At 41.5% G+C, this 16153-nt stretch overlaps 1 protein-coding gene across 1 annotated transcript; it reads right to left on the bottom strand.

The window, feature by feature from the left end:
• On the bottom strand, nt 1-14638 carry LOC134549411 (interleukin-2 receptor subunit alpha-like). Its single transcript, XM_063394957.1, has 7 exons — nt 14100-14638; nt 5758-5943; nt 5426-5548; nt 4894-5124; nt 3147-3200; nt 2212-2284; nt 1-948 (listed from the first exon to the last, which is right to left on the bottom strand). Exons 1-6 carry the CDS (start codon nt 14173-14175, stop codon nt 2232-2234), a joined length of 723 nt encoding a protein of 240 aa, XP_063251027.1. The 5' UTR covers nt 14176-14638; the 3' UTR covers nt 1-948; nt 2212-2231.
• Nucleotides 14639-16153: the final 1515 nt, after the last annotated feature.

The following is a 16153-nucleotide window of genomic DNA, read 5'->3' as shown; positions in this document are numbered from 1 at the left end:
GATGAACTGCTGTCTAAAGGGACTTGTTCCTCCCCACTGCCTGCCTCAGACACAGATACTTGCATTCAGTCAGGTGAAACCCATCTGAGCGTGGCTAAAACGAGGCAGAATAATATCCAGACCTCGCAAATTCCCAATAATACAAGAACATGTCAAGCATTATGTGTGCTCAAGCCTGTCCTCAAATGCCTTTCTGCTGGGCTCTCTCACACTCTGCAGCTACAAAAGAGCTGTCAAATTAATCAGCTGCCACGATCTGCAGCATCCTTGTCTGGGCTGGAGGAATGATGTAGGAACTGTCAGGGAAGGCACTGATCCAAAACAATTGGGAAGAGGAGAGTGATGAGGAATGCATGTATATAGTGAACCATAAATGAGTCCAGTCAGATTTTCAGCTGCAGTGCAGGGGGTGAAGGGGTTTAATTTCCAAAGGGAACAATTTGAGGAGAAACGTGTGCCTGTGCTTGACCCACCTGGGTGGGGAAGAGGCAGGGGGACATCAGGTGTCCAGCAAAGCTGCTCTGTTTGTGAGGAGGATGGGTGTGGGCTGAAATGACAGTGCCACCACTTAATGTGCTTGGGAGAATGGTCCATATGTACTCCTGGTGGCTTGGGAGGGGCTGCAGTTATATTAGAAATACATCTGCTGTGTGGTAGGAGGAGAAGTGGGTTCGGGAAGCAGTTTCAGGCAGGGCTCTTTCCCCATCTGTCAGTGATGGGGTGCAGCCCTCCTACCAGCACTCTGTAGGTGGAAAGTCATGCTGTCCCCATAAGAGTTAAGATGTAACATTTTCTGCCTCCTTCACAGGTTGGAATTCAGTGTCCAGGCTTCCTCCTTGTTTGTCACTGCTGGTCTTGGAGTCTCTGGTACAATCTGGTTTCTTCAGCGGCAAGTCCTTAATTTCAGGAGTTTGCATCTGAATGCCACAATTCCCTGAGAAATCTTCCCTATAACAGGAAAAGGACTTTACTACAGGTGGGAAGAAGCAGATTTTCTATGGCTTCTTCTATATTTACTATGAGAAACAACAGAGTATTTTTTGCAGAAGACACCATTTAGGATCTCAGTTACTCCTTCATTTGTCAGTTACTATTGCATCTGGCATTGGCTATTTCGCCTTTGTTCCACCACAGAGCCAGTAAAATGTAGATAATTCTTGACATTTTTCACATAGCATATTTTCGAAAATCCTGCAATAGCCCAGGCAATCTGCACCATGGTTGACTATCTTCACTAAAGCATGTTTCAAAGCATTGTTTACACTTTATATGGCTTTATCCAGCCATGAATTGATAAAAATCTACTTCTAATGTGATTTCATGAGGTCCTCTCTTCTCACTTTTCAAGAAAAATCTCTATTCAGCTAAGAAGTGTCAGTAATTAGTAGGGAATGTGAAGAGAAACAAGCATGAGTATTAGCAAAGAGAGAGGAGGAGAATTCCCAAATGTTAAATAAGGATGTCTTGGCTTAACTAGGCTGAGGAGCCTGTGAACAGGAACAGCCTTGGTGCATCTAAGTGTAGTAACAGAAACAGAGAGGAGGCCACACTGAAATAAATGTGAAGTACAAAGTTGTCATGACACAACTCTGAAATCAGGGGGATGAAGGAAACAGAATTACATGGTTGTGGTGGCAGATGCTCCCCCAGACTTCCCACAGTTTGGCCAGAGAGAAAAAGACTGATTGCATAATCTATCTGAAACAATGTGTTTGCATAATTAACCTTTATTTTCCCACAGAATTAATCTCTCACCCATTATTCAAACTGCCATTCTCAGTTCCACAATGGCTGGGACAAAGGCTGCTTTTTAGAATTATAGAATCACAGAATGATTTGGGTTGGAAAAGATCTTAAAGCCCATCTGTTTCCATCCCCCTGCCATGGGCAGGGACATCCTCCACTAGACCAGGTTGCTCCACGCCCCATCCAACCTGGCCTTGGACACTACCAGGGATGAGGAGTCCACAACCTCTCTGGGCAACTTGTTCTGAGAATTTTTGGTTTCAAAAGCTCTGATTCCTCTTTTTCTTGTGTCAGTATTTAACAGCTGAATTAGACCATCCCAAAAGCCAGGGTCATATTTAACACCAAAGCAGATGTCCAGAAATCTAGGCAGTGCAATAGGAAGAGGCTGATCCAGCTGATAACTCTTCCACCTCTAGGGATTTTTTGTTAGATTTCACACTTTCCTCATTCTGTCCCACTTACCTTATTGTCTGCTTGGTGAGTCACACAAAGGCAATGGGAATGATAAGCAGAACAAACCAGAGAGCTGTAAAACCTGAAAATCAATATGGTTAGCACCTGGAGTTATCTTAATTATTGCATTTACCCCACCCGGGAGAAACAGGCAAGATTAGGGATAGGGTCTCATCTTGCCCCTCTGCCCAGAGGCAGGAAATTTTTGATGTTGCCCCACTGCTCCCATGACCCAACCAGAGGGGACTTGGGCAACTAGAGATTGATCACAGGGACTACTGATGTTACGGTCTCTGGAGCAGTTTGCAAAACTCCTCCTTCCCTTCCTCCATCTCACTCCATTATTCCTCTCACCATAATGTGCACTGCAGTTTCCAACAGACTCCAGCTGGAATCAAGAGCCCTTGTGCAAAGTCTTGAGCATATGCACAGTCAGACACAATTTCTATGTCATCAGCTAATGGCTGAGTGGAAGATGGGGAAGGGGGAGAAAAGAACCTCCTCAGATTGATCTAAATGCACTGGTTTAGCCGTGAAGAAATGTTCTATTTACTCATCTTTTTTTCATTCCTTTGAAAATGTGCAAAAACATCAGCACTTAAATATTTACATTTTTTCTGCTTTTTTTTTCCAGTTAAAGTGATTTGCTGAATTCACAGAAAGCCTCAGAAAAGAATCTGAAAATGGCTGCATTTAAAAAACAGATTTTTGGTTGATCTATTTTCTTTTACATTCCTTATGAATCTTTGAAAACTTCTTTATAAAAGCTTAAGTGCTTAAAGAATCTGTTTATACTGTCTTATCACACAATACATGGATATAGATTTGTCTTGCATCATATTTAGTTGCTCTTCTAACAGAAATGGATCTCTTTGGAACAGAACAACAAACTGAAAGACCAACTAGGTGCTCTGGGTGATGAAGTCTTTAATAAAACTGCATACCTGTCACTGGCAGTGCCCCTGATGAGGAAGAGGAAGAGGACGGAAGAGTCAAACCTATGAAGAGAGAGAAATTCTTGATTTTTTTGTATCAATTTGCTCTTCTGATGAAAGAAGGGTACCAAGGGTAGTCTGACAGCTTGCCCTCTGCACAGAACACTTTAAAATTGCCATGTTCGTTTCTTGGCCATCAATAGATCTTTCCAGCCTGGATACCAACATTTCTGCTGATCTGATACCTGGTGGGTGTGAACTAGAATGGGATCCATCTCAGAATTTCACTTCATATGAGACTGGAAGGATGATTTTCAAGGTGCCAAGCTAGTACTTGGAAACATGGTTTCAACTAGGACTTGGTTTGGCCCAGAAGTGTAAGCTAAAACTTCCCTGGTTCAAGAAATTAATTGAATTTCTCTCTTATCCTCAAAAGGCAGCTCTGAACTTGCCCCAGTATGAGATATGGGCAGATTTTTAACAAGACATCCTGTAATAGTGGTTTATTGATAAATTTCTTTTTGTGCTAAGTGCTGAAGGAGAACTGAGAAAGCTCCAGCCTCATTACAGACATCACATCATAACAAATACAGAGGCAACACTCTAGGGGAATAAATATTTGGTGCTCTATTTGTAAGGACCTGACCTTGCTGAGGATTGAGAGCATTTTGCAGGAAACTGGAATAACTGTTTGTTGAAGTAAAGGCTGAGGGGGCTTCTTTTGTTATCCAGTCCCATGTTTTTCACAATCTCAATTCAAAAAATTAAAAATATTTGTATTTTTAAAATATATGTGATTTCAATAGGCTGTGTTATTTTCTAGGACTGGTTTGTTGATGGGTTCTGTTCATCACAGCAAGAAGTTCTTTTATCCTGATAGCAACAACTGAAATTTTCAAAGGTGTCATGATGGGAGAGAAAGACCAGACAGCAAATTGTGACTTCTATATTGGGAACACTTTGAACGAGGCACCACAGGGACATAGATCTAAGAAACAGGGGAGAAAATCCTGGGCTGATTCTGAAACAGTGTGTGCAGTGGTCTGGTATGGTCACAATAGGCTGGATTTCTCACTGACAGCCATTCATTTTATAGCTACAAAAGCCACAGCAAACTTTCACAAAGCAGAAATCTCTACATTTTCCTGGAAATGTGTGGAGTTTCTCCTGTCAGTATGGACACCTATTTCACAGTTACTTTCCAGGGGATTAAGTGAAGGAATCTGTCTGTGTACATTGCCATCATTTCAGTGGTAAGTTACATTTGACTCCTAATCAATACTATTTTCTTTTGTTGGCTTAAATACAGGTATCTTGATACAGTGCACTGTTTTATCTTATCCTATAATCTGCTAGTAGTTCTTTCAGTTTTATACTTTGTAGTAAGTAATTCTGATGAAGATCTTTCATCTGTTACCTCCTGCTCATTTGTCTTAATAAACGATTCATCTCTATAAATACATCTGATTTGTCATCAATAGAACTTGCAGGGCAGAGTGATTCCTTCAATTTAAACCGTTGACAAAATCTGAGGCTAAGGAAGGATTTGCCTTCATTTAAACCCCTTTCTGTGAAGGTGTTTAAATACAAAACGAAGTTCCTTCTTCCCCTCAGTGGCAGGGCTTCCCCTAAAGAAGTGGCAGGGCTTCTTTAGTAAACTTTTTTGAAGCTCCCACTCTCCCCACGACAGCTGGAGAGTCTGAACCCCACATGAGCAGGTCAGGACGTTGTTGTGGTGTAACCACAACCATCTTACCTGGCTCAGTGGTAATCTGTGGTGGCCACTGGTTGCTGTCATTGGTGCATCTCATATCGAGGGGGGTCCAGATGATTTTGCCGTTCACCTCCTTGCATGTTCTGTTGCCAGAGGTGGGAAGTCTCTTATCATAACCTGTCTGGCATTTGAAATGTAAGACTTGTCCCACGTAATGCTCTTGGGGCAGCTTTATGGAGGCATGTGGAACAGTCTTGGGAGGACCACAGAAATCTGTGGGAGCACAAGGCAGCACACGGTTAAAGCAGACAGATTTTGCATAATGCTTCTGTTCTTGAAAATCTTGTGTTCACAGAAAATATAGACAAGCAGGCTATACCAAGCCTTTCTAATTCTTGGTTAGGATATAAAATACTCATTTGCTAACACCATATCACTTGTTCAGCCAAGATATTACAGAAATAGTTTCTTTCCCTCTGTCTGCAAAATAATTAAATATTACTCACCATTTTTACACTCCTTCCATGGAAATCAGCAGGAGAAGCATTTCAGTATTGAATGAGCTCTTATTTACCTTTTTGTTTGGACTCTGAAAATTCTTCTTGAGTTTGGGGTGCAGGGCTCCTTGGTTCTCTTTCTTGCTTCTGTGTAAGTTCTAATTCCATTGTGGGAGCCATTGACAACAAAGTTTTCTCATCTGTGGAGAAGTTACAGTTATTGAGGTACAGCAGGACAAACACCAGAACAAAGTGCCAGAGCACCCAAGCTTTTAGAGGTTGGACAGAACTGTTTCAAATTCTAACTTAGAAAAATAAGCACAGAAAGATTGTTAATGCCCAGATTTGCTTTATACCAATAACGCATTGGAGAAACACCTCTATGTATAGAAAGAAAACACTCACTCACCAAAGCATTCAAATGTATTGTATGTCCAAACAGCACCCTGCTGTTCACTCTTACACTGAATTCCTGGATATGCACTAGCTTTTCTGTTGTAGCCAGGGTCACAATCATAGTACAGTTTGGTCTGTAGTGGATACATTTCAGCAGTGACATCAGCAAATTCAGTTGTTGGAGGATTTGGGCACATACCTGCAAATAGAAAGTCTGAGAATCAGGACAGCGTGGCATTTTACTTCATGCAACAAGGACTTCCCCCTTTTCAATACCAGACATGTCCAGCAGATGGACAACATGAAACACTATCAACATTTTCTTAATGAAGCTGTACACATTGTTTTGGAGAGCAGCTACCTGCACCAGAGTGTGCAGCCCTCAGTCAATGAAGTGAGGCACAATAGGCAAAAGTAAGCAATTAAAAGTTGCAGTCATCTATAAGCAAACATTGGGAATGGGTATAGATTCTCTGTTCTGTCTGAGGACACTGAAGAGCAGCTTACTGTGAAATAAGTTTGCAAACCTAAATATAACTTGTCCCAAAAGAAGGACGTGAAGTGTTGTGTCATCAGCAAATCAGATCTAAATATACTTCTCAATCAGTTGAAATGAATTAAGTTAGATCATTTCAGTGCACTTGAAAAGCCTGCTCAAGCTGAGCTAGGGACCCAGAAGTTGATACAGGCACTACTTATTGATTATTTAAGGCCTAAAGGCTGAGAAATTAAAGGATCAAATAGTCTGGCTGCACCAGGGCTGGTACTCTGGATCTTTGGGTGCATCATCCGTGGCCCTTTATGCTTATGCACAACAGTAACGGCTATCAGGAGTGAAATTTCTTAGTCATCATATCCTTGCATTTTCTGCAGCCATAAGTAATGCAGCCTCAGCAGCCAGCAACAATGACTGCAAAAGGCCCTCGAGTCCCTGATATCTGTTCATCATTTGGTGTCTGCCCTTGACTCCCAAAGAGCCTTCTCCTTGTGAGACCAACAGCAATTAAACCTGCGACTCTCAGTCCCAGCCCTTTCATATTTTCTGGCCTTTTCACTTTACATTGTCTTGCTATTTAGTAAAAGTCACAAAGTTTGAAGAAGGCAACAACAAAAAGTATGTGAGCAGTTTAACAGCTAATCTGCATAAGGGTTGTTTTAATCCCCTCGTACCTTTGTGTTATCAAAGGATTCGCCTTGTAAACTACATCAGACTGTGGCTTTGAGAGAAGCGACTGCACCCGAAATAGTTAACCACATGGTTTACCACAGAGTGTCAGGGTGATTAAAATTAAAGAGTTATCAGATCAGCAGCAAGTTGAGATCATGTACTCTCACTTTCCCTGAAAGCTAAAAGCTTGTTTCCCTCAAGACTTCAAAAGCCTCTTTGAAGCAGACTGCAGATCTGAATCTCAGCACAAGGCACTCAAACCTACAACTCATTAGTCTCTTCTTAAGAAAACCCACAGCACTTAACCTACTCATCACGAAGGGCAAACATTCTTTTAATTGATGATCAGATGTTGGGTTCTTCTGAACTTGCACACATCAGACAGGGATTGTGCAGAAATGGTGCTCTTGGGAGATGGTGAACACCCACATTGCAGCTGGATCTCACACAACCTTCCTTGGATCCAGTCTTTTAATTTAATCCACATTGCTCATATTCTTGTCTTCTCACATCTAAATAACTGCTGTATCTTCTTCGACCTTTACAACTATATTCCCTTCTCTGCTCCAGAAAGAATTTTTGGAAGATGAATTTCCCAGGTCTTGTTGTGACCTTGTGCCTGCCTCCCTTTGATTTTTAACTTCTTCATTGTCACATAAAATATTTTGTTCCCATTTTCAAGAACCTACTCCTTTGCAACGATCATAACATTTTAAAACACTGGCTTCTCCTCCCATCCTAGAGCTCCTCACCAATGTGTTTGATATCTAAGTCATCAGCTTTTGGGTTTATTGTTGTACCAGTCCTCACACTGGGAGGAGCCGTGTATGAATACGGATATTGCAAAATAGCCTTTGCCACAATTGTTCTTAATTATCTCAAGGTATCTCATATACCTTCAGAAGTGCTTCTCTTTATGTGGTTTTTACTCCTCTTTCTAGAAAAAGTAGGCACACAGCATGTAACCCATGCACCCTCCTGCCAGGCAGTTGTAGGGAGTGAAAAGGTCCTCCCTGAGCCTCCTTTTCTCCAGGCTGAGCTCCCCCAGATCCCTCAGGCTCTCCTCATCAGACCTGTGCTCCAGACCCTTCCCCAGCTCCACTGCCCTTCTCTGGACCTGTTCCAGCATCTCCATGTCTTTCTTTGGTTTCATGCCATGGCACCTCCTGGAATAGTTTGGCAAGACTGCAGAGAGGACACAGACCTGGTGAGGTCTGGGCCATACTGACCTCTGGAGTGAATTGTTCTAAAAACTTCATTCCATCTTTGTGCCCAAGGAAACTGCAAGGTTTGCCCCTAAAAAAATCAACATCCTTGCTGTGTGAGTGGTATAATAGCCAAGGGATTGGAAGAATCCAGGGAGTAGGGAATGGCCGGGTCTATTTTTTCCTTCACTAGATTTCTGACTTTTTACATTTTTAGGGAAGATCAGTTTTGATTCTTGTGGGGTTTTTTTTCTGTTTTGCACTTTGTTGGCAGTTAGCCAATCAATTTGGTTGAGCTGGCATGATATGAAAACATCAATCTCTTAAAAGACCAGCACATCTGGGCATAACCTGCCTCATAGCCTTTGGTGACCTACTCATGCACAGCCCAGCTTTCCCTGGATTCTTCATCCCTCTACAGCTGCTCCAAGGTTGTACTCCTGCTATTACTGGTTTGAAATACTGCCCTCACATTACTTTGAGATGTCCTGATGTTTTCTTTGCCTCCTCATATTCCCTCTGTGAAAAATATTCCAATTTTTTGTCCTCAAGACAAGGTGTGTTGTGTGCCACTCTCCTTCTCTTTCTATCCTGATATTTGCTGTTCTCTCTCTCTTTCATTCACAAAGTTCATCAGCCCCTACCAACTATTCTCACTTGCCACACCCCAAAAGTGTCCTGGGACTCCATTTCTCTGCACTTAGAGGTAGTAAATGGGCCAGAGAGGTTGGTGTAATTGTGTTCACGAGGTTTTAGCCCTTCTGTCAGTTGCAGAATTATGAGAACATTTAGCTCTCCTTAGGGAGATGGGAATTTCTGTTTCTCTCCATATTCATGGATTTTTGGAGCCTACGGCATTTGTGGAAATTCTGGGGGTGGTTGTTGTTGTTGTTATTATATTTTAATTTTTAAATTATTATTATTATTATTGCAATTATTATCAATTATGATGGAGTGGATGGAGACAAACCATTGGAACTACAAGGAGACTTATGTATTGAGACAATAGACAGCCATGAAACATAAAAATTAAAGAGTTGTTATTGGTTCTGTTGGAGCGCTCCCTAAACTAAGCTGGAGAAGTTTTTTGAGACCTGCAAGCCTTGTCATCTGAGCCAACAGGTAGGTGTGAGCTGGGGTGTCTGATGCCATTTGAGATGTCTCAGGGCACCTGGGATTTCCACACGGGCTGTCAGATATCACACAGGAGATACTGGAGGGGAAGAAACCCAGCATCTAAATCAGCATCGGCTCTTTCAGGTTTCTTCCCTCACGTTTCCCATTCAAGTATATTGCTCACCCACAACTCAAGCACACCCACAATTCAAGTTACAACCACAAAACTGCTCTTGGTGGGTGTGCTGGCAGTACCAGACTTCATGAAACCCTCCTGCTTGTTTCTCTTCCATGTCTGAGTTGGCAGAGCAGTGATAGATGAAGTTTTAAAGCAACACCTTCAGTCCACAAGGAGTGAGTGGGGAAAATTTGTAACAGGTATTTTTAGTGTTAGGTAAAACTCAGACTGTGAGTCATGCCACAATAGCTTAAACTCAGAACTTCCTCTGTCATGTGGCTGTGTGTCACCAGTGCTGACATTATTCTGATGTCAAGTTAAAGCAGCAAGGTGCAAAAATAGGATGATTTTCTCCTTATTAAAAAGGCAGTAGGATGGGATTGGTAGGAAACTGGATGATGATCTGAAGTTTTGGGCAGAAGAAGTGGAAGAAAAAGGCACTGCACACACCTGCCCAGTTCAGAGATGAAGAGCACTTCTCCCCAGAGACAGCAACAAATCAAACCAGGCCAAAATGAAGATATTTCCCCAGCTGTGCCTGAAAAGCTAAATCAGCCCTGTGGACTTATGTGCTGTGTGAAACTGGGCTCTCTAAATGGTGCATGAAGATGAAACTGATACAGGCAAAGCAAAGGAACTGATACCAACAACACAACTGAAATGGTAATGAACTTTTTCTAACTTCAAAACCTATTCCCAAGGGATCCTTTAACAAGCAAGCCTCAGCTCTGCAGGATTATTTCCCCATTAATGTCATTTACTTCTTATGTGAATTTCTAAGGTGGATGGGAATAGATCAAAGATGTTGCGTTAGGGTACAGACCTCAACTTTATTGTAATTTGCCATTGAGATTATAATTAGTTGTGCCTTAGATTATAGAGAGATTATCTTAAAAAATAATTTCAGTAGAAGTGAGTCTGCAGTGTAAATCGCAGAAATACAGTGCAGATAAAATGACCAGGCACAAGTTTTAATACAAAGAGCAATAGAGGAGAGACAAACTTTAGGGAGATGGAGGTGGGTTTGAATATTTCCAGCAGTGGAGAAGAAGAATGTCTCAATGGACTCAAGATGTGGAATCAGAAGTGGGAACATTAGGAAAGAGGGAGAGGGAGGAAAACTAGCCTGGGCACAGTGTGCTGCGTAGAAAGTGCACTAAGTGAAGAATGGGGAACACTTGTTTTTGTTTCTGGGTGTTTAGAACATCCTTGTTCCGTGGTAAAGCCACAGAGCTCAAATGCAACCTCTCTAAATGCAACCACAGCACATGGTTTTGTAGAACACAGAGCCAAATTCTGACAATATCATACGTGAAAGCCTTGTTTTGGTGTGTGACACTTTTTCTTAAATAGACAACCTCAGTAACACATATTTCTTTGATATTTTCATTTAAAAGGAAACAAAAATTGTCTTTTTAAACAGCAGCAGATACAGATTCTTTCCTTTGTCTGGAACTTTCTCAGCCTTGCCTTTTGTAGGGGTGAAAGGGCAGTAGAGAATATCCTCTCTGGAAATAATTGAACGGTCTGACAAGTGTGTGTCCCAGTCTTGGGAAAGTAAAAAAAAGTTCTATTGGGGAAATTTTGATTTCAGATGTGCCCTAAGGACTCATCTCACCTGACTTAGCAACTCAGCATGATCATGGAGCTTTGCCCTGGAGATCTCAAGAGTGATATGGAAATTTTCTGCACCTGGCAATGATTTTTCTGATAAATATTTCAGGAAATATTTTTCCACATAGAGACGGTTATATATCCTTTATGTGAGGGCTCACACTTTACAAATGAAGAACATCAAGAAAAAGCAGCAGATGACAGAGTGCTGCTCCCCTGGCAGGGCTGAGGAACAGGGATTAAAGTGAGGAAAGTCATGGAAGAGCTTTGGAAATGTGGGGATTGGGGAAGGATTGGAGGAGATGGAGCAAAGACTCAGTGAGCCACGTTGTTCCAAAATTCAGGACCACGGTCAGGGAATGGAATCCGTGGGTAGAAAATATCCAAAAGCTGGGCTTTGAAGATAGCATTAATGACACAGGGAAAACAGGGCAGACAAAGCTGAACATCGAGGGGGTACAGAGACCAAAATAACAACTCTGAATGCAACAGTGAGCAAAGTCAGAAGCAGTGCCTTTCTAGAAGTAGATAAAGAGTGGAATTTTTTTCTGCAATAAAAGGAAAAAGGACATAACATCTCACCTCTGATGAGATGGGAAAATAATTCCTCCATCTGAAGAAGTAGGTACTGCAGGATCTCTGTAATATCTGCTTTTCCTCAGTAAGATCACATTTGTTAAACATTTTTTTAACATTTTTTAAATTGTGGCTGTACTTTCAGCCCTTTGTTACTGAAGGTCACTGTAGCTGAAGGGTTTATAAAGGTATTTACTCTCCAGTTGACCTTACAAGAAGCACTTGTCTGTGTTTGACAACTTTAATGTATTCTGCATTGCATTTCAAATCCACAGGAGCCAGCACTAATATGCAATTATAATGGGAAAGAAATTCCTCTCATTTAAACGACTGAGATCTGGTACCCATCTTGTGTGAATGAAATTCACTTGAATCAATTTCTTTCTTTTGTGAGTTTTAATCCTTTCCAGGTTTAAGTTGCAAATCTATTCAGTGTATCCCTGTATGACGAACAGCAAGATGGAAAGGTTGTAGGAGTGCAGACCAGCTTTTACCTTGTGTTTGACCCTCACTTGAGACTTCACCCATGCCTGCAGCTTCTAGGCACTGCTGCTGTGCAGAATAAAGGAGATAAATGTGATGCTTTTCACAGGAAAACCAGCATTATTCTTCTTTTTAGCACTAAGGTGTAGTTTAATTTTTATTAAATGAATGGTCATCCCACGCCTTAACTTCCCCAGTCCCCCAGGACTTTGCCCTCTCAAAACACTTTGATAGCTATCAATGAAACTGTTCTGTAAAACAAATGCTTTTTATTTCCTTTTCCCTCTAATCATATTTATTCCTGATAGTGCATTTTGACAAACACCATATAGAGCTGGATCTATTTACAAAACTGAACTTGCAGTGCTGGGACATGCTGAAAATACCGAGGAAAAATAATTTAAAAAGCACCATATGTGCTGAAGCCTGGTTGATTTTTGACCAGTTTGACCCAGCCCTTTTCCCTTTGTTTTGCTTATCTCTATTCCCAGGTGTCCTTGTTGATCCCCCTAAGGAATTAAAACCAACAGGTCTCACAGCCACAATGCCTTAAGTGTCTCCATGATTAAAACCCACTAAATTGGTAAAAAGTGGTGTTTCTACCTTAGCATATTATTTGCAGGGAGAAATTACAAATATATATATATATATATATATATATATATATATATTATGTTTAATCTTTATCAGAAGAGACACTGAAAATAAGTACAGGAAGCTGAGGAAAGAAGAGCTTAGAGATACAGTGGAGAATGCAATGCTGTGTATTTATTCATTCAGCGGTGAATAAAATCACATCAAATCTCATAAAATGCAACTGCTCTGACACCCCTCGATTTTTTTCCAAAAAACCCAGAAAGGTTTCTGATAAACGAGACCTGCCAGCAAGAAATTTCACAACATGTTCCAGGCAGAGTAATACAGAAAGTGTAATCTGGGGGACGTGACTCATCCCAGAACTGATCCCACTGACACATCTCTGGCTGAGCGTTCTGCGGTGCTGCTCCTGCACGCAGCACCAAACGCTTCCCGTGGGCTCTGGCACCTCATCTGGCAGGGAAAACGCCCCATGAAAGAGAAGGTGCAGCATTCAGCATTTTACTGGTAAAATAATGAGAATAAAATCATCTGGGACCTCAACATTTGTGAAGGTCCTTCCTGCTTTAATGGGTTCAGTCATTAGCAACACACTCTTCCCTTGAGATGGGCAGCCCTGAGGAATATTCCCAGCCCTGCTAAGGACAATCCATCCACAGTTACAGCACCAGTATATCTGAGAACCTGCCTGAGGCTGTGTCTGTTCATCCCTCTCAGCCTGGACACTGTCATCAGACACAGAAGGAAATATCAAATTTATGGAGCTCTGAAAATGAAAGATTTTTTTTCCTGCCTTTGAACAAAGCAGTTTAAATTTAAATACACTAATGCATCAGCAGACCATTTCTCAATGCACACACTTGTGATAAATAAGCCAAATAAGCAGTGTCACCATTTATAAATGTGTAAAATTATGCTGAATTGGACTAGCTGTCTCCATTCACAGTTTATAGGCACTGTTGATTGAGAGGCATGGCTGAAAAAATATTTCATATCCATAATACCCATAGCAAATTTGGATAGTACCTTTTAACTAATAGCATTGCCATCAATTTTACCTACAGAAGTACTGGCATTTCAGTGTCTATTTTTGTTTCCTATAGTTACAAGTAAAATGGAAAAAGGAAATTCAAGGGGCTGCCTCAGGCTGCTTTGATCTGCCCACTGTTCCAATGATGGGTTGGAGGATACATACATTAGTCAGACAAAAAATATCCTCTAAAGCTCTGGATTTTCTGTAGCTGACAGTTTGTGGGCACATAACTCATTTCTCTCATTTCCTTAGAATAATAAATTCCTTAAGCTCCTTAACATCTTTCCTTTGCTGAAAGGAGTTAGGATGTTATGAACACCTTCTAACAGCCATCAAAATCCCAAATAAGATTTTCCCTCCCCAAAAGGCAAAAAGAGTCTTTTACCTGGCTTGTTGCCCTTGATGAATCCAAACAAGAGCCACATCAAAAGCCACCTGAGCTCCATGGGACTTGTCCACATCTTTTCTCCACACCTCTGAGAACGGTGAAGTTTCTCAGAAATGATGAGCTGTTGCCAACCAAGCCAAGGAGATGATTAATGCCTGATGAGGAATCTGTCATGCCTGATCACGTCTGGGAGCATCACCCATGTGTGCAGCGAGGGCTTTGGTCAGCAAATCATCGTTTTGCTGGCTCCACAGGAAAGAACAAAGACTGCTTTCTGTTCAGGTATTAGTCTGTTATCCAGGAAACCAAACTCAATGCTCAGTGTGGCAGAGCGTGCCACTGTGTAGGAAGTGGTTTGACACATCAGAACTCCTGGCTCCAGAGCGCTTTCACATTTCACTACAGCTGAGGTCAGTAGAAAGGGGGAAGCTTTAGTTTAGGGTTTGTTCAGGCACTCAGCCCCAAATCTGTGTCTGGACAGATATTAGAGAAGGATCCTGACTGTGGAATAGATGTCTAGTACATGACAATGGATCTCAAGCAACATCTGTGGGCTCTATCTAAAAAAAAAAAGGGTTCCATGGCTTATCCTTTGGCTTTTCAGAGGTCTTCTGTTAGTGATGATAAAGCCACACTGCATTTGGTTTTGATGGAAGCATGTGTGCAGTTTCTCTGAATCACAGCTGAGCTGGTGAAGAATGGATAGCTTGATCAAAAAAAAACCCAACCAAACAAAAACCATGAGGGTGAGGCTGGCAGGTTTAGAAAATATTTCCCTTGCTCCTAAATTGTCTGGACATGTCTGTGACATGCTTCAGTGAAATTCTTCCAAATGCCAGTGGAAAACTGGAAATTACCAAGGAAATATCCCACTTAATGTAGTTTTTCTTAAGCCATTTCCACAGAAATTATTTCCCGTTAGTAACTAGAGAATTAATTGGGACAAACTATAGAAAAAAACAGATTTAAACTATCTGTAGTATTCTATCACGATTATTACATGCTGGGCATTTATTTCACCTTTGTGAATCCTCAAGGAATTAAATCTTCTTAACAGGCAAGCTAAGGAATAGATGGGATACATTTTTAACTGCTGCTATGGCTGCATCCATCAGTCTGCCACCTTTCTCCTGATAAAGCTCCCTTTGCTCTTTCCATGAGAGATTTTGTGCAGCTTTGTGATGCAGGTGACAAATCCTCCTGCAGGGTTTGCCAGCTGCAAGGCTTTGCCAGGAGATTACTTCTCAAATCCAAATGCAACAGGGCATGGAGAAGAAGTAAGGCTTCTGAGACAACTGCTGTAGGTAAAATGCTCTGCTCACCCCAGGGCTGCTTCACACTCCACAGGTATTTACTGCCTTTGCTTCAGTATCAAATCATCTTATATATTTAACAGTGTAATAGGGAAAGCTTGTGCCAAAGCCCTCAGAAGGACTTAGAGAGTTTCATTCCTGAAAAATCTGTCTGAAAGTCCTAGACTCCAATCCTTCACCTTTTACCAGGATGCCTGGAGATATGGAACTGCCTGAACCCTGCAGTCATCTGGGCTGGTAAAACATATTTATTATGTCGCCTGGAAAGAAATCCCAAACTTTTTATCTTTTCCTTACTAAATACAGGGTCTGTTCTTTTGAGGTGAAGGGATTTACTTGCCAACATCTGCTTCAATTTCTTGCCTGGTCTAACTATTTAATTCCACATCTATTTTAGTGATGGACACAGAGATGAGGGATGTTTTCTGCAGTCCTCCAGCTCAATCTTTCATGCAGCCATTTGTTTTCAGGTAGCAAACCTCAGCACAGGTGAGTAACAGCCACAAAGATTTTATTAGAAAAGGTGAGGTTTTATCTAGGAATGAATGTATAGTACACTCAGTTGTCCTGGAAGGAACGGTGACTTCAGGTGGCCCATTGCTGCAAACAGGGATTGCATGAGAAAGACCTGTAACTCAGCATTTACACCTCTTAAAGGTCAGAAAAAATGGTCATGGTTCGTGAGAGGAATTAACCAGATCAGCTTTCGGAAAGCAGTTTGCGGAATGATGCTAAAAA

This window comes from Prinia subflava, chromosome 4, assembly GCF_021018805.1.
Source record: "Prinia subflava isolate CZ2003 ecotype Zambia chromosome 4, Cam_Psub_1.2, whole genome shotgun sequence".
NCBI lineage: Eukaryota > Metazoa > Chordata > Aves > Passeriformes > Cisticolidae > Prinia > Prinia subflava.
This window is presented reverse-complemented; position numbering and strand designations above follow the sequence as displayed.

Bases quoted from the DNA above. Each gene is read 5' to 3' on its own strand.
- LOC134549411 (XM_063394957.1), bottom strand. From the start codon at position 14,175: ATGTGGACAAGTCCCATGGAGCTCAGGTGGCTTTTGATGTGGCTCTTG. The intron at 5,125-5,425 runs GTAAATAAGAGC...GTGCTCCCACAG, and splicing joins TTCAGAGTCCAAACAAAAAG to ATTTCTGTGGTCCTCCCAAG. The intron at 2,285-3,146 runs GTATGCAGTTTT...ATTGATTTTCAG, and splicing joins AGGGGCACTGCCAGTGACAG to GTTTTACAGCTCTCTGGTTT.